The 17,810-nt window shown below is 54.2% G+C and overlaps 2 protein-coding genes across 4 annotated transcripts in view; one reads left to right on the forward strand and one right to left on the reverse strand.

The window, feature by feature from the left end:
- The window catches only part of RAB6A (RAB6A, member RAS oncogene family), a 43,160-nt gene extending 35,438 nt beyond the window's left edge, over positions 1–7,722 (forward strand). For both annotated transcript variants that reach the window (XM_032678007.1, XM_032678008.1), the window contains exons 7-8: positions 2,068–2,134; positions 4,756–7,722. In XM_032678007.1, the coding sequence (XP_032533898.1) occupies positions 2,068–2,134; positions 4,756–4,820 (132 nt within the window). In that variant the 3' untranslated portion in view covers positions 4,821–7,722. The remainder of the gene's footprint in view (positions 1–2,067; positions 2,135–4,755) is intronic.
- Positions 7,723–11,237: 3,515 nt separating this feature from the next.
- PLEKHB1 (pleckstrin homology domain containing B1) lies at positions 11,238–17,349 on the reverse strand. Of its 2 annotated transcripts, none has more exons than XM_032678006.1 (7): positions 17,268–17,349; positions 16,086–16,145; positions 15,482–15,634; positions 14,567–14,669; positions 13,707–13,746; positions 12,617–12,722; positions 11,238–12,528 (listed from the first exon to the last, which is right to left on the reverse strand). In XM_032678006.1, the coding sequence occupies exons 2-7, from the start codon at positions 16,120–16,122 to the stop codon at positions 12,392–12,394; spliced, it is 576 nt and encodes a 191-aa protein (XP_032533897.1). In that variant the 5' UTR covers positions 16,123–16,145; positions 17,268–17,349; the 3' UTR covers positions 11,238–12,391. The 2 variants fall into 2 exon arrangements, with proteins under 2 accessions (XP_032533897.1, XP_032533896.1); XM_032678005.1 differs by having other exon boundaries at positions 16,086–16,148; positions 17,268–17,345.
- Between the last annotated feature and the right edge of the window lie 461 nt (positions 17,350–17,810).

Below are 17,810 nucleotides of genomic sequence, written 5' to 3' on the forward strand. Positions count from 1 at the left end.
CAAACATTTAAACATATCTGTGTGTGTATAGTCCCTGGGTCTGTGTCAGGCCCTGTGGGAAGGCAGCTTCCTAATCATCAGGAAGTTCCCCTAATTGGATTTCTCTCCACATATGCTGTGGCTGATAAGGCAGAAGGTTAATAAGAGTGAAAGTTGATTTTCTTAGTTGCCAAATTCCTATTTTTAGTCACATAATTCAGGGGAGAAATGCAGCTAAAAGCATCGTTTTATTCCTGGTCTTAATGTAAAGCAAGGATTAGTGTGTTTTAAACGGCCTTCCTGTCAGCAGCTTGGTTTAAATGCAGCAATTCCAGCTGGTTCCATCAGCTGAGGATTTTTTAAGACTCCCCAACCCTTTCCCTCTATACATTCCCCTCATTGCTTTCTATGTATTGTACAGGGAATAAATGGAATCCCAGAATGGTTTGGGTGGAAGGGAAGTTAAAGCTCATCCAATCCCACGGGTGGACACCTTCCACTAGCCCAGGTTGCTCCAGCCTGGCCTTGGACCCTTCCAAACCTTCTGTGCCAAGCACTGGGTCAAAAATGCTCTTTAAGATTCCAGCAGTGTGGAATCCATCTTGCTGGCCTGTGAGAATTTATTTCCCTGAGGTTTTCCAGGAGCCCCGAAGGTTCTGGATCGGGGCCGAGGTTCATGGAAACAGAGGGGTGTGCTGAGCTTTGTTAATGTGGAATTGGGGCCTGAAATCAGTGAGTGACATCAAGGAGCGGCTTCTCAGAGCCCTGTCCTTGTCCTGGACCACATTCCAGTGTGTGCCAGACTTCCCTGCAAAGATCCCAGCCAGACCTGGGGGCTTGGTCATGGTGAGCTTGGAGGGGACTTGTCCAGTCGTCTTAATGTCTCCCCAGCACCATTTGGGAGCCAAACTGGTAAAGATCCTTGGACACGGATCCAAAAGCAGCTCAGGTACCCACATTCCTGATGTGAACAGGCTGGCAGGGGCGTGGCTCAGTTTTCTGTGGAAAGTGGGTCACTGGGAATAAGTGGTTTAGCTTTGTGTCATTTGAGGAGAGGCAGGAAAACCTGGAATAATGGAACACAGCAAGGCTGACGTCAGACCCAACACCAGGCATTCTGGGATCCCGCGCTGCTGTCGAGGTGGGAACACACTGAGGGATGGGGATCTGGAGGGCTTGGAAGCAGCTGCTGTCCTGGAGCTTGATAAGCCAGAAGTACAGAGTAGTAATATTGTCTGTAACAGGGGAAAAATATTAAGGAACGTTTTAGGATTTATGTCTGGGTGTGTGCTGGCTGCATCCCGATGGGATCAGGACTCTGCCAGGGCTGTTCTCCCAAGGGAAGAATCAATTAGGTGGTCATTTCATAACCCTGATGGATAGTAAAGCTGTTATCTGTCCTTCCATCCATCTGATCTGTCCTGTCCTTGCCCCAGGCACATGGAAAAGAGATCATTGCTGTCCTTGTGTGGTTCCCACAAACTGAACGTGTCAGGGATCACCCTTAGCTGAGGGACAGCCCAGAGCTGGGCTGTTCCCAGGCAGGGGTTGTTCTGGGATCAGGGAATTCCAGTGAATTCTTGTGCATTAATGTGTACGCTGAAGAAAAGCCATGTGGTGGAAACTACAAGGCTGAGCCTCAGGGACAAATAGGAAATGCAGGAGAGAGAATCAGTCCCGTTCCGTCTGGACTCTCACCCTCCTTCAAGTGGAATAAAACTGGGAAGAGAGTTTGAGCCCAAACCCTGCTGGGAAACTGGAGCTGGTGTTCAAGTGAGGGGCGGAACTGCTTTGGGATGGCAAATGCCAAATTGTTTTGTGCTTCAGACCCTTAGTGTGGACATGGGATAACGATGCCACCAAAAGGTGAGGCTTAGGATTGGGCACATTCCTTTGTCTGGATCACAGGGAGCCTCCATAACAGCAGAGACTGTGCCGTTTCCAAGGAATAAAGGTTATATTTGGTGTCAGGCTGTTTTGGGCTGAGCGGTGCAAATAGTGCTGGGGAATGTGTGGAGTCATTGTTTGAACTGTATCTTCCCGGGGGTTTGGATTGTTTTCATCTGTTCGCTGTGTGGTTTCTTGCAGCTTTTCCGACGTGTGGCAGCTGCCTTGCCTGGGATGGAAAGCACACAAGACAAAAGTAGAGAAGACAGTATCCTTTATGCAGCTGTGTCAGGCATTCCTTGGAGGAAAACCCGCTGCAGCCAGCTTGTGGACATCCCAAAAACAGGGGGAATAGGGGCAAGTAACCTCCGAGCTTGGAGCACTGGGGGAGAAGGATTGGTGGGTTGGAAGGTTGGGCTTGGGGGTGTTGAGGGTGAAGGCAGCAGGGGAAGGATGAGGGGGTATGGGTGGAAGTATGGGAAGGTGCAAACAGATCCAGAGGAATTCTTTGCTTGGCGTTTGAACAGTTTGGATATGGGATGGGGGAAAACAGCTGCAAAGAGGCCTGAAGGAAACCCCTGTGGCTCTTGCAGATCTGACTGACAGAATCCCAGAACAATCCTCTGCAGGTCCCTTCTCCAACCCTCCTGCTCACATCAAGGGTCATTCCAAAATCGAGGCCAGTTTCTCAGGGTCACATCCAGGGAAACTCAGGAAATCTCCAAGGATGGAGATCCCATAACCTCCCAGGGCAGCCTGTGACGGTGCTGGAGCCCAGGCAGCATCTGTGTGGTGTGAGGGAGGACAGGACTCAACTGATGGCATGAGGGCTGGAAAAGGGATAAAGGTCTCTGCATGAACTGGAATCCCTTACCTGGCCAGGTGGGTGTGTTTGGAACAGGAACTTTTCCAGGGCTGTTGGGTTTATTTGCAGCTGGGAAATGGAGGAGAAATGGTGCCTTGGAGGAAGGACGTGGAAGGAACGGTAGGAGGGGGATGAGCTTGGTGCTGACATTCCATCAGAGTGCAGGGAAAAGGATTTGGGAAGCTGTGGATGGCCCAGCTGAGGCACAGCTTTGTGCTTTGATCAAAACCTCCTTGTGCAGGTTCCCAGAAGGTTAATGAGCAACAATCTTTATTAATGAGGTGGGGGTAGAGTGCACAGGCTCTATCAGGGAGTTTGATCACCAGGCTCTAAATGGAAGTGCAATGAGGGCACTTGGAATTGGCTTCCTGCAGCCTGCAGATAGCAGCAATGGAACAGGATTAGTGGGGGTGGATTTTCCATCAGCTTTTTTTGCAGGACATGGAGAGTTCAGGGATCTCAGACCACTCATGCTCAGAGATGGAGCTGGCAAGGAATTTCTGACTTAAAATACCCAACGAGTTCAGAGCAGCCAGATGGACCATATATTTGAGTTATTGGTCTCTTGTTTCCCTTCCCATGTTTGTTTTCTTCAAACCTCTCTAAAACCAGCTTCACCCCCCTGAGGGGACAAGCTGGAAGTCCCAGCAGTGTGATCTCTGTGTTCCCTGATAAGGGAAACACTGAGGCTGGGGATTAGCATTCAAAGCTCCTCCTGGGAAAGGCTCCTTGAGGTTGGAACTGGAGGGCATCCGTTGGGAATCAGAGTGCTGCAGAGGGAGCAGCTTGTCACAGGTTCAGAGCAGCCAGCTCTGCAGTGTCCTTGTGGGATATCAGCTGGCATTGGGAGGAGGAATTCAGGCTTTGCTGGCTGGTGGTGGGGTGAGCAGAGATGTTTGACTGGAGCAGGGATGGATGGGAATGTTCAGGATGGCACATGGGGGGTTAGGGATGTGCACAGCCTGAGGAGGAATGGCCTTGCTGGAATGTGCTGCTGGGGCTTCTGACAGAACACAGCATCTCTCTGGAATCATGGAATCACAGGATGGTTTGGCTTGAAAGGGACCTTAAAGCCCATCCAGTCCCACCCCTGCCATGGGCAGGGACACCTTCCACTAGACCAGGGCGTCCGGCCTGGCCTTGGACACATCCAGGGGTGGGATACCCACTATTCCAACCCTCTCCTGCCTGTCTCAGAACCAAGTGTGGACAGGGGAGGCAGAGGGAAGTACTTGCCTGTCGCCTGTGGAGCAGAGGAGCAGGAGTTTGGGAAGGAAGTGAGCTGTCCCTTCCTGGGTTCCTCCAGGCTCCTACCACCTCCAGAGCTTCCATGTTCTCCTGGGTACCTGCTGCTCTCTGGGCTGGAATACTGAATCCAGCATTGATTCCACACTGGGGGTTTCCAGGCTGGGACTGGTTCCCTCTGAACAAGCGACAGGACAAGAGGAAACAACCTCAGGTTGTGCCACGGGAGGTTTAAGTCAGATATTAGGGAAAATTTCTTCCCTGAAAGGGTGGTCAGGCACTGACACAGCTGCCCAGGGCAGGGATGGAGTCCCCATTCCTGGAGGGATTTAACAGCCATGTGGATGTGGCACTTGGGAGCAGGGGTCAGTGGTGGCCTTGGCAGTGCTGCGGAATGGTTGGACTTGATGGTCTTGGAGGTCTTTTCCAACCTAAATGCTTCTTATGATTCTGTGGAAACAGTGATTAGACCCTTCAGGGTATCCACACATCTTTAATTCCTGCAGCAGGAGATCCCTGGGATCACTGGGAAGAGCAGGCTCTGGTCAGAGACAACTTTGGGGGCTGACGTTGTTTCTCCTGCGTATTTATCGTGGGCACAAGGATGTGGTGATCTCAGCTTGGCTTTGGAGCTGGTCTTTCCAAGTCTTCCAGGGAACACTGAAATTCCAGGAAAACACTGAAATTCTGGGGGAACACTGAAATTCCAGGGAAATACTGAAAACACCAGTGAGGGAAACAGAGCTGGAGACCCGTTTGCCTTAACTCCCTCCTTCCAGTGATTGACATAAAACTGGAAAAGCCTCAAGAGCAGCCTGTCAGTGAAGGAGGCTGTTCCTGCTAATCCCATGTGGCTCCCACCTTTCTCCAGAACATCACTGCTCCCCCTCCCTGTCCTCTCCATTGACTGCAGTGTGAATATTGGCTTGAACCTCCCCCTTCCCGTGATAACGTATCCCAGTTCCTCATCGCTGCCTGTCTCGTGGAGATGATTATTGGCTTCACAAGCACACACACACACACACACACAGAGAAAAATGTCAGTGTCTTCATTATTTATAAGAAAAAAAAAAAAGCCAAAATATCCCAGCGTATCCTAGTTATAACTTTAAAAAAAATGGGGAAAAAAAAAAGAAAAAAAAAGAGACAAAAATAGGTACAATTTCTTAATATTTGTTCCTTTTTTAATATGTTATGATACCGCACTTTGGAATGAGGGCGACCGAGTAAGTTTGGGATTGGACTTAGATGGGATGTTATGTGCAGAAGAAGGCTTGCAAATCTGACCCATTGGAGTTCTCTGAGGATCTGGGAATGCGTAGACAGCGGGAATCGTGGGCAGAGGCGGCGCATGCCAAGGGCTAAACGCTTCTCCTTGATAATCCAACAACAAAGTAATTAATTCCCTTGAGCAGAACGAGTCTGCCTGGTGTCCAAACCCCACCCCAGCAGGGCTTTGACACCACCACAGGCTGCTGGAGTTGGGAATTCCACATTTCCAAGGAAGCGTGCTGGGAAATCCGGAGAGGGGCTCTCTGAGCGGGATGAGTGGCTTCTGGAGGATTTTTGGGGAGGGGAGGAAAGGGTGGATGTGCATTAGCAAAACACTTGCAGGAAACAGGGAAATAATGTTTTGAGTGCAAGATGAGTTTTAAGAGCAGGTTTTTTTTTCCTTTGTAAGTAGAAAACATGGATAAAGTGAATTATTCCTTCCTGAGAGACGGGAACGGAACGTTCCAGGTGTTTGGAGGAGGAAGCATTTTGCTTCTTTTTCTTTTTCCTTTTTTTTTTTTTTTTAGGGGAAATAGTGAAATCAGGACTGGCACTAAAACCTGCCAAAGCTGATCGAAACCTTGGAAATTTGGGAGAGAGAGGGAAGAGCAGGTGGCTGCCCCAGCAGAGAGAGAATTGCTCCTGCTTTTCCAGAGCGTAGGTCGGTGGGGGAAGGGGGTGTTTACTTTGATCCTACAGAAATCTAGTTGAGACAACTTAGATGGAAAGGGAGGGACTTGAGTAGGATGGAAACCAACTTCTGATTATGCAGATTTATGCCTTTATTTTTTAGCTTTTGGGGGTTTTTTTTATGTTCAGTCTTCCGAGTCGGTTTAGTTCGGTTCACTAGAGCTGTATAGTTTGGTTAAACAAGTAGCAATTCAGTTTTCTATTGAACTAAGCTTCCAAGTAACCATTTTTTTTCTTTGGTATTTATTTCTTGGCTTAATTTTTTTTTTTTTACTCTGTTCAGTACTGATTTTGTGGTTTATTTTTTTTTCCTTTGGCTGAGGAATCTGTTGTAGAGCTTTTACTGGTGTTGCTGGATGTAGCTCCCCGAGACCCACAGAATGGAACACACTAGAAGTGCACCCTTTTAATCTTTACTAGTTCATTGTGAAGTTGCTGTGTAAGTTAATAAAAAAACCACACCTGTAAATACCTTGTTTGCTGGGCAGATCTGGCCGAGTTGCAGGGAAGGAATTCCTGAGTCTGGGTTGCGATTGCTGCTTAGAAGGACAATTGCCAGGGAATATTCAGGCTCCTCCTTGGTTCTCCTTGCCCTTTTCCCTGCCACTTAAAATGGGGGAGAGGAAGGGAAATCGTCCTCACCACCACTTCCCACCAGGAAACGGGCATAAAAGAGTTGGAATTCTTCATTCCTGAGGGGCTCGTGCCCTGCCCTGGGTTTCTGGCAATTCTGCACAACAATAACTCAAAGGCAGAACGAGATGTAAAAGTGCTTTTCTAATGCAATATTAAAGGCATTAAAGGAGTTTTTTTGACGTGGCATGTCTTGAAATAAACATCAATGATATGTGACAAAGGATCATTCTTTCTTTAAAAAGAACCTGTCTGGGGGAAGGAAACCTGGCTGCTTTTCCTGTGTTGTACTGTCCTTACCCATGCAGAAATGCCTCATCCCACTGCTTCTTCCTTGGCTTTCTTCTTCCTTTGGTTCTTCATGCAGCTTCTCCTGGTTCTCAGTTGGCTGTTTTCCACCAGCACATCCTTGGTTTTCTTGCTTCTGGTAGAACCAAGCCCCTCTGCTTCCCATAGTCCCAAGCTTTAAGCACTGGATTTGCAAGGAGCTGGCTGAGCCTGGATGTTTCCCGGCTTTTCCTGGAAGACCTGAGAGCAGGTTTGGCCATGATTCCCTCTAAGCAAAGATCTGGAGAGCAGCATTCCCACAGCTCCCTGGGGCTGCAGGAACATGGATGAGGGTGTGGTATGGCACTTCTCCACCACGAGGTCCCTGGGTGTGCTCAGGTACGTTCTGATAGTCCTTGCTGTTAGTCCGTGCTTAACGTGCCCACAGTCCTAATCCCAGTTCTCCAGAGAAAACACACTTCCAAAGTGAGCACAGAAGCAACATGATCTTTATATTTTAATTTTTTTTGCACCATCTGGTTTCAGGTTTTAGTTTTCCTTTGCTCCTTGGGAACCATGGGAACAGACCTTTCTAGTGCTGCCTTTGGTGTGATTTTGGGGTGAGGGTCTCGGCTCTGTTTCTTTTCCCCTCCCCGCTCTGCCCTGCTCGTTGTACAGCCCCATCACGCAGCTTTTCCATGCCTCACCTTTTGTCTTGATAAAAGTAGTTGAAGAAATTGTGTAAGGGGGGTGGTGGGAGGGGAAGGTTCCTTTTCTTCATGTTGGAATGTCACTGGTACCTCAGCTCTGTTTGATAATGGCGACAACGACAAGAGAACAAATCCTTAGCGCTTGAACTAAATAAATACCTGTCTCATTGGAAAGCTCTGGGTCTCTTCTCTCCATCACAACACAGGTGGGAGGTGCAGCTCCGTATTTGGGGGCTGGAAGTGCCGCAGGAGGAGTTTTTTAAGGGCAACAGGAATTTTTTGGGGGGTTTCTTTGCAGAGGGAAGACGTGGAGTTGTGTGTTTGCTGTTCCTCCGGTTCCACGCGGTGTCTCTGCCATTTTCCAGCTGTGCCTTTCTGGGCCTTTCCCGCTCTTGACATCCAGCTGTTCCCTTTCCAAGGGCCTCAGCTTCCCTGGGACACGGGTGGACCAACCCCACCTTCCCTGAGGAGGATCCTCCTTAAGCCTTGGAGCTGGGCAGGCGGGGCCAGGGAGGTGAGTACCAGTAACAGATGCTCGTGGATGAGTTATCCTTGTCTTTCCTGGAGTAGAGAATCATGGAATCACAGGATGGTTGGCTTGTAAGGGAGTCCCAACCTGCTGCCATGGGCGGGGACATCTTCCACATGGGTTGCTCCAAGCCCCTGGTCGGTAGAGAAGGGAATTCCCTGTATTTGGTGTGGGAACACCAGCATCCCAACCTCAGTCACTTGGTGAAGGGCTGTGAATCAATTGATTGGGAAGCTGTGGGGATGTGCTGGAATTCAGGGATATGGGAAGAGCCATGTGGGGACAAGTCACTGGAGAAGGTTTTTGTCACGGGGTAATTTCTTTTCCTTGTACTTGGCACCTCCAGGTCCTGGAAGCCTTTGGAAACCCCACATTCCTCTCTGGGCAGTGGGTTTGGGATGGAAGGAGCCGACTGGGATATCAGAGACTGGTATCTCCAAAGTGTGACAGTCCCAATTCCTCTTTGGAATTGAGCCTTGGGGCTGCCACCTCAGATACTGGAATCCCAATTTCCCACCTCTGAAGGGGGGCTGGATTAAACTGCAGGGAAAGGGTGAGGGGCTCCCAGAGGGTGCTGGTCCCGGTGGGTCGAGCTCTGCTCCCAGCCCTGCTCCAAACTCCGACAGGGAGCGTCTGGCTCAGCCTGGATGGTGCTTGTGGCTCTTTTGCCCGCTGATGGGATCAGCCGTGATTTTTCCAGGCTGGAGCATCCACAGCATCCTCCTGGCAGCGTCTGCAGAGCCGCTGCAGCCGCCGGCGCCGTCCTCTGGCTGCAGCTGTGCTTCCAGCGGCGGAATCCTCGGCAGAGCGGAGCGCGGGGGCTCTCCCGACCTGCTGCAGCAGCTCCTTTTTCCATGCTGGGCATGTCCCAGCTCCGGAAGGAAGATAAATGGGATGGGCAGGCTGCGGCACAGGCAGCTGCAAACAGCCGGCCCTCTCCTCCCATCTGCATTCCCTCCTCCCCTGCCGCTCTCCCGCTGCCTGAGCCGGAATTTCCAGGCTTGCTGGGCTTCGTTTTCACCGGTTCAATGGATCTTTCATCGATTTAACTGACTTTTCTTCAATTGGCAAAAATACCTATTTTATTCCCCTCCCCTGCCCCTTTAACCACCTTTCCCCTCTCCACCCTGAGCAGGCAGCAAAGTGGCTTTTTATAAGAAATTTGGGATCCTCTTTGTAGGAGCAGGATGTAAATGCCGGGCATGGGTGTATCGGGAGGAATTGCAGTGCTGGGAGCAGCTCTGCCCTTCCCGGGAGGATGAGCAGGAGGGAAGGGCTGAAGGCAGCTAGATGATGATGCTCCTGCTGCCCCACAGCTCTGCCTCGGAGTGCTGTTCCCAAATTTTCCAGGCGAGGGAGAAAATGGGATTGATTGCTGCTGGTGGTTTGGCACTGGCCTTTCCCGTGTTTATCTGAGCTTGGGAGGAAATCTGAGTGGAAGTTTGAGGGTGGAATTTGAGCTTGGGTGGAAATTCAAGGTTCGATCCTGACATTTCCCGAGCTGCTTGATTTCCAGGGAAATGTGTTTGGATCCCAGCGAGGGTCATGTGGCCCCCAGCTGATTTCTGTGCTGTGGGATATTGTGGGATTCATCTTTCCAGGCAGTTTAGGGGCACATTTGGGCCTGTGAATCCTGCCATGTCCATCCTTGTTTCCAAGGAGTTTGGGAGTTGTTCTGAGCTTTGCTCAATATCTGTATCTTTGTCAGCTCCTCCTGCTGGGAGAGAGGAGTCATGTGAGTCTGGATTGGAGTTGGGAATGGAGCAGCTCATCCCTAATTTCTGTTCCTCAGCACTTCTTTTCCCTCTGGTCCTGCCCGGTGGCAGCACCAAGAGCTCCCGGGAAGCCCCTTTCCTGAGTGGAGAAGAGCCCAGTCCAGGTGGTTTTGTGGACTGTGGGTCTGGTGTTTGTGCTTCCAGACTGATTTTTGAAACATTTAATTGCTCCTTTGTTCAGCTTCCTAGTGCAGGGCCTGGCTGCCATCAGCTCTTCCCACCAGAATCGCTGCTGGAGGCACGTGCTGATCCATCACTACCCTTCCCATGGATCGCTCCATGCCCCTGGGTCTCTGGGAGACCAGCACAGCAGGAGAGAAGCGGGATCAGCCCTGGGATGTTCAGGTACCACAGGGAAGGGGAGTGTGGGAGTCTGAGCTGGGGCAAAGGAGCTCTTGCAGCAGCTGGACATGGCCTGGGAAGGAGGGAGGATTTCTGGGTCGTGTTGCTCTTGAAAGACTTCCAGATGTTTCCATCTCCAGGTGTGTCTCACCTGGGATTGTGCACCTTGTTTAGTGAATCATGGAATGGTTTGGGTTGGAAGGGTTTAAATTAGATATTAAGAAGAAATTCAACCTTAGAGCTGAACTATCCCTGGCTCTTCCCAGTACCTTGGAACTCTGGGAGGGATGGGAGATGGACACAATGGGCAGGGACACCTCCCGCTATCCCAGGTTGCTCCAAACCCCGTCCAACCTGGCCTTGGACACTTCCAGGGATGGGGCAGCCACAGCTTCTTTGGGAAATCCATTCCAGGGCCTCCCCACCCTCCCAGGGAAGAATTCCTTCCCAATATCCCATCTATCCCTGCCCTCTGGTTGTGAGTGTCAGATCAGCATCCGAGGAGGTGACGGTGGCTTGGACATGGAGAGGGCAGAAGGGATGAAAAGACAGGGGGAGGGAGGGTGGATCCTTCTTCTCTCCTGCCCTTGGGAGCTGGTGTTTTATGCTGGGATTAACCCAGGGATGGCAGTGCCTGCCACTGCACTGGTCCCTTCCCAAGTGGAGACGCCTCATCCACAAATCCGGGATGCAAAGGAGCTGCTCTGCCAGTGCAGGATGGTGGTTCCTCTGCACAGAAGGAGGATTTTTTGGGACAGCTTTGTCCCTTCTGTGCCTCTTTGGGGTCTTTACAGTGTGTTCAGAGGCTGGGGTGGGATCTCTGGGGATGCTCCAGCCCTGCTCCTGTGAGGAGCTGAGGCGTTTTGGAGCCTTCTCACTGCCCTTGGAGCTCCCAACTGGAAAGGGAGGGAGGTAAAGGGGTGCAGGAGGAGACAGGGGAGCTGGTGCTGTGCAGCTCTCGAGGGGGACACAACCCTTCCCACCCTCTGGAATGGCCCAGGCTGAGCAGCCCCTCCTCCACCTCACTCACCACAGGCCAAGGCTGGTTTTTCGCTGCCTTTATTAGACCGCATAGGGAGTTGTGTTTTTATTCCCTTCCCGGGAGCAGATGCAGCAGGAGGGAGGCAGGGAAGGCAGGAGAGGATGAGGATGTGCGTGGGGATATCCCAAACCCCCTGGGTGCAGGGATGAGCTGATCCAGGGCTTTACTGGCAGAGCTGGGTGCTGGTGTCACTGGTGGTTCTTTATCCAGTTGTGGGGTCTGTTTGTAATTCCTACATTTGTTTAATGTCAGTGCTGTCTCCAGGATAAAACCTTGGTTGTAAGGGTGATGCTCAGCAGCTGCTCCTCATCCCCTTCCTGTGCCATTCCCTGTGCTGCCCAAAAAACCCAGGAGCTGCTGCTTGTCCCCAGGCCTGACCATGGGTGCCCCCTCTATCCCAAATCCTGGCTGTGAAGTTCCCAGCTTGGCTGCAAGAAAGGATCCCTGGTCCCCAGGGAGAGCTGCCCTTCTCCCCCTCCTAAAAATCAGGGTGCTGCGTGTCCCTCCCACTTGGCTGGGATATTCCCTGAGCTCTTCCCAGCTCAGTTCCCAGGGGATTAACTCCAATTCCTGGGGGTTTTGCACCATTTCTCCAGCTTGGCCAGGCCTGTGGGGCTGGAAAGGGGTGGGAGTCCTGCAAAGGTTTTCATCCTCCTTAATCCTTTACCCCTCTCTTGAGCATCCCTGTGGCTGCCCCTTGTGTCAACTCCTGCTCCTGTGCTGGAGCCTCTCCCAAAAAAAGCCCCTAAAAAGCCTCTTCATGGAGCTCACCCAGCCAAAAAAAAAATCCAGCCACTTCCCCAAATTAACTCCCCCTTGCTCCCAAATCCAGGTATTTGTGCAGCCAGCTCCCTGTGGAGATTCGGGGTGAGGAACTGCAACCCCCCCTCTGCCAACAGCCCCGGCAGCTCCCAGGCCCTTTCCCGCTGGGAATCGGATGCTGTGGAGTTCTGGGGTGGGTTTCAGGGGGTCTCTGAAGCATGGGGGGGGTTATTCAATGCAGAAGCTGGGGCTGGCGAGAGGGTGGGTGTGGGGTCTCTGCCCCCAGGGTTTTGGGGGGGGGCTCAGGGCAGGTTCCAAGCCAGGGGTGAGTTAAACTGGGCTGGGGGTGCTGCGACCCGGTTAGGGGGGCCGTGCCCCAGTTTGGGGGGGCTCCTAAAACCAGCAGGGCATCCACATGAAGGAGCCCAGGGCGGCGCCAGTGGCCGCCCCCGCCAGCAGCCCCAGCGCCATCTGGTCCCCGGACACGCGGTAGGGATCCTCCCGCACGATCACGTGGGTCACCCCGGGACCTGCCAGGGAAAACAGGGGGCGGGGGGGTGAGCCAGGGGGGCACTGCCCTCCCGGCACCCCCCCAGTGCCACCAGCAGGGCCACCCACCTCCGTACTGGTGGCCGTAGTGGCCCGAGCTGATGTAGGCGGCCTGGTGCGAGTCCAGCGGCACCGTCTGGTAATAGTCGTCGTCGTAGGGGTCGTACACGTGCACCTGGGGCAGGGGGGGTCAGCAGGGGGGCTCGAGGGGCTGTGCCCCCCTGTCACCCCGAGGGGGCCGGGGCCGCTTGGGGACCCTTGTGCTGCTGCCGGGGGATCCGGAGGGGCTGAAGGGCTGGGGCAGCCTCAGCATCATCTGCCCCTGCTCAGCCACCCTGGGTCTGCTGCCCCTCACTCTGACCCTGCCCTAGCACCTTAGCAGTGTCCCTGTCACCTTAGCAGTGTCCCTGTCACCCTACCTGTGTCCCTGTCACCTTGCTGATGTCCCTGTCACTTTAACTTTGCTCCCATTCCCTTTAACAGTGTCCCTGTCACCTTAACTGTGTCCTACCACCCCAACTCTGCCCCCACTCCCCTTAATGGTATCCCATTCCCTTTAACTGTGTCCCTGTCACCTCAACTCTGCTCCCATTCCTTTTAATGGTGTTCCTGTCACCTCAGCTATGTCACTCAGTGGTGTCCTACCAGCTTAACTCTGCCCCCCTTCCCCTTAGTGATGTCCTATTCCCCTTAGCTGTGTCCCTGTCACCTCAGCTCTGCTCCCATTCCCCTTAACTGTGTCCCTGTCACCTCAGCTCTGCTCCCATTCCCCTTAGCTGTGTCCCTGTCACCTCAGCTCTGCTCCCATTCCCCTTAGCTGTGTTCCTGTCTCCTGAACTGTGTCCCATTCCCCTTAGCTGTGTCCCCATAGCCCTGTGTCCCCTGCCACCTTAACTCTGCCCTGTCACCCCCCCTGCACTGCACAGGGTCCCCTTGGCTCTGTCCCCTCCCACCAGTAGTGGCATCCAACACTTCCCCCCTTCTCTCCTGTGGCTCCAGGGACTTCCCTCCCTGTGCCCCCCTGTGCATGAGGGGTCTCGAGGAGCCCCCCAAGCTCCGGGTCAGCCCTGAGTGAGGGCTGGGGTAACCTGCGTCCCTCCATCCCAAATCCCAAATCCCAGGGTGGGATGTGCCCCTGCTCTGGGGCACGAAGCCTCACCGGGGTGGATTTAGCCTCCAGCACAGCCATCTTCCAAGCACTGCAACAAAACAGAGGGACTTGGATTTGGGGGTGCTGGGGGTGGGAATTGTCCCCATTCCTCCCCGGGGACCTGGATATGGCACTAATCCCTAAGTCCCTGTTGAGGAGTGCTGGGATAACAGGTGGGGATGGGAAGGTGCCAGGAGGTGCCAAACACCACAGGGCAGTTCCTGGGAATGGGCTCAGCTAAAACCAGGGCAGGCAGGAATATGGCATCCAAATTTAGGGGGAAAAGCAGGTAATGGGAGAATTTCCATCCAACTGGGACCAAGCTCAATTAATCAAGCTCAGCTTGGCCATGGCTGAACTGTCCCTCCATCCCAGCTCAGCTGAAGCTTTCTCACTTTTAATTTTTTACAATTAAAAAAAGCTTTTATTAAAAAAAGCCCAGTTTTATAAAAATAAATTTTTAACCTTATTTCCAATTTTCTTTTAGAAATCGAGAGAAGGGGAGCCGTGCTAAAAAGAGGGGTTTGCCTAAAGCCAGAGGGGACTTCACGTTCCCACTATTTATCCCTATTAACCAATGGAAACCCTTTTCCAGGGATCCTCAGTCGGGCCAAGAGGGGATTTGTGATCCGTGAGGAAATCCCACCCCACAGGGGATGGACTGCTTAAAAACAGCTGCTTCTGCCTCGGGATTATCCAGCGGGAAACCCAAACCTCCTCCTGTGCCTTTCGCCCCGTGAGTGGGTTTGAGGGAACAGGGGCTGTGGGAGGGGGTTTAGCCACGGGTGGGACGTTGTGGGAGCGGCACAGGGCTCTTCCCAGGCCGGGATAATCGGGATGGGAAGGGCCCCGAGGGGGTGGCAGCTTACACGGCGTCGTCCTGGCTCTCGGCGCACAGCGTGGTCTTGGAGCCGTCCCGCAGCACCACGGTCAGGAGGCATTCCCGGCTCCTCCCCTCGGGAGGCTGCACCTCTGGGAATGCGAGGGCAGGGATCAGCCTCAGCCAAGACCCAGGACCCTCCCTGTCCACCCCCGGGCTCCAAATCCCCCTGGCACAAGAGCTGATGGATGCAGCATTAAATAACTGCACTGGGGGATTCATTTGGGCTCTGTCGGGATCCCAAAGGTTAAAAGCAACACGAGGAATGGGCTGGTGGGCAGAAACCTCCACCCCCAGGGCAGAAAGGATGTGGAAGGGCAGGAAACTGCCAAAAATGTGCCCGAGCTGCATCTGCTTTGAACTTGCCAGAGTGCACCCGAATTTCGTAGGAACGGGAGACGCTCCTCACTGGATTTGCACCACGAGCTCCGGCAGGAACAAAACCTTAAATCCATGAGGCTCCTGTGCCTTGCCCTGTTTTCCAGGCTCAGCAGAACCCTTGGGGTGAGCACACAAAGCTTTGGGATTGTGCTCCCACGGCAGCTCCAGCCCCAGAAAGGCTCTTTGTGCAGCAGCCGTGGGCTGTGGGGCCCAGCCAAGCCGGGCTTTGTTCTCCCTGTTTGTGCGAGACGGAGACGGATGAGTCAGGAACGTGGGATCATGTTTTCAACAAGCACAAACCAGAAGGAGAGTCCCTCCTTCCTTCCCTCCTTCCTTATGGAAAAGCAATGGGAGAGAAGATGCAATGAGCATCTCCTGGGGGATGGCTTGGGAAAGGAGTGAACAAGGCAGCCCACGTTAATTTTGGGGTATCTTGGATGTGCACGGGCAGAGCAGGATTTAGAAGGGTCACAGCCACCTGGAGAGCCCTGGGATGGGGTTGGGAATGTGGGGCTTGGCTCACCCTTGCACTCCCGGCCGATCCGGACGTCCCGGCAGCTGTACTTGATGTGGATCCGGCCGTCCATGTCCCGCTGCGTCTCATCGTGGTAGTAAACCAGGCTGCCGTCCAGGTACAGCACAAACCAGTTCCTCTTCCAGCGGCGCAGGATGGAGCCTGGTGGCACAGGGAGGAGGTGAAGGACCCCGGTGATCCCGCTGGGACACAACCAGCTCGCTCACAAGACCCCCATGCCATCCCCTGGACTTGCAGCCGGATCCCTCCAGCCCCTGCGAGCCGCTGGACACCTGTGCCCGGCACGGGCATCCAGGGCACTGTGACCAGGTGGCTTTCAATTTCAAGGGGCTGCCAAAAAAGCCATCAGGGCGTCTTGGAGCTGCCCGGGAAGGGCTCCAGCCCCGGACACGGAGCCGTGTGTCTGTTCCCGTGGCAGCGGCCCCTCTCCCTGCTTACGTAAATCCCACGATCTCCCTGCCGTAGATTAACCGCCCAGGTCAGGGCTCCTCGTGTCCCCCCACTCCCCGCCTCTTCCCAGCATCCCAGAACCTCTCCTGGTTTTTTTTTCGGGGAGGGCTCCCAGCCTGGAAAGCCAAAGGGTTGCACTTACTCTGCCGCCAAAGCCAACCGCTCTTCACCAGCGCCATGGCTGCCCGAAGATGTCCCAGATCCGCTGGCACGGGAAAAATAACAGGGTTAAAACAGCAGCTCCCGTCTCTCCCCCCAGCTCTCACCTCCCTCCAGCCTCCGGGAGGGAAGTGGAGTGGGGATTCACTCTTGTTGCTCCTGGTTTTTTTGGGGGATGAGCTCAGCGCGCGGGTTAATCGGGGTTAGACAGACGCGGGATTTCGTCATGTGGGAAACGTCGCGAAGGCAGGAGGAGGAACTCCAGCCACCTTGCTCTCTGCCTCTAATCCCATTGGGATTTAGGGATTATCAACCCGTGGAGGTAAGTGGAGAAATCCGGGCCGTGGATGCAAACAGGCAGTGGCTCCCCACGGCCCCAGTAACTTTCCATGGGCAACGACACCTGCACTTGTTTGTTTTCCCTGCCTGGGTGGAAATTAGTCCATAATAAGGCCATGAAGTCATCGCTCCCCAGGTCCCCGAGCAGAGCCAGCACCCCAGGGACAGGCAGGAACTGTTCCCTGGCCATGCCCTCTCCTCCCATCCACCACTCAGCTGGGAATCCCAGTGCTGGGAGCTCAGTGCTCCAGGATGGCCTCCAGGACTGCCTGGCTGGATCCCCACCGGGTCTGGGGGGACAGGAAGGCACAGTCCCCCTTTCCCACTCCCCCTCCCCCCCCCCGTAACTCTGGGTTACCCAACACCTGAATCCCTGAGTATCCACATCCCCAGGAAGTTTGCAGCCTGGCACCATCACCCCTCCCTGCCCACATCCCTGGGAGCTCACAGCCCATGGATACACCTCCATCCCCTGGCACCCTCTCCCCCAGGTCTCCCCATCCCTCTCATCCCTGTCCCGCCCTCATCCTGCTCTACTTGCAGCCCCTTGAAGTCCACATCCCACCTCCCCTGGCACCTTTTCCCCCTGTACCCCCACCCCGCAGTACTGGCACCCCCTGGTACTCCCACTGCCCCTGTAATTCCCATCCCCGGTACTTCCCATCTCCGGTACCCCCATCCCCAGTATCCCCATCCGTGGTACCCCGTCCGCGGTACCTCCACCCCTATATCCCCATCCCTGGTATCCCCATCCCCGGTATCTCCATCCCGGGTATCCCCATCCCCGGTCCCCCCGCGCCCGCGGAGCTCCCCGCGCATCCCTCACCGGGCGGAGGCGTTGGTTCCCCGCTGCGGGATGCGCTGCGCTCCGCTCCCGCCGCCCGGCCCTTCCCGCCCGCGCGGATCGCCGGGAGCTGTAGTCCAGGACCAGCATCCCAAAGCGCCGGCCAAGCGGGAAAAGTGCCGCTTCCCAGCGGTTTATCCCGGAAAAGCCGGCGCGCGCTGCCGTGCGCGGCGGGGACGGTGCCACCGGGGATGCGCGTGGTGGATCCAGCACCTCCCATCCCCTCAAATCCCGTCTTTTCCTCGGGAGCCGGAGCACATCCAGGGATGTGGGTGCCCTCAGGAGGGGGATCAGCCCAAACGGGAGCCCCAAAGCCATGGATGGGGTGCCCGGGGTGGGTGGGGAGGGGGCTCCTGCCCCACGCAGAATGGGAATGGGGAGAGGAGATGCTCGGGGGATACGGAATTTCCCTCCGGAGCTGGGAATGGCTCTGAGGAGGCGTCTCCTGCCGTGAAGCACAAGTGGGGAAAAACCCAACATTTTAAGCACCAGAGTGCTCATCTGAGTTAAATTCCCAAGTGGAGG

The sequence above is a fragment of the Chiroxiphia lanceolata genome, chromosome 2 (genome assembly GCF_009829145.1).
Source record: "Chiroxiphia lanceolata isolate bChiLan1 chromosome 2, bChiLan1.pri, whole genome shotgun sequence".
Taxonomy (NCBI): domain Eukaryota; kingdom Metazoa; phylum Chordata; class Aves; order Passeriformes; family Pipridae; genus Chiroxiphia; species Chiroxiphia lanceolata.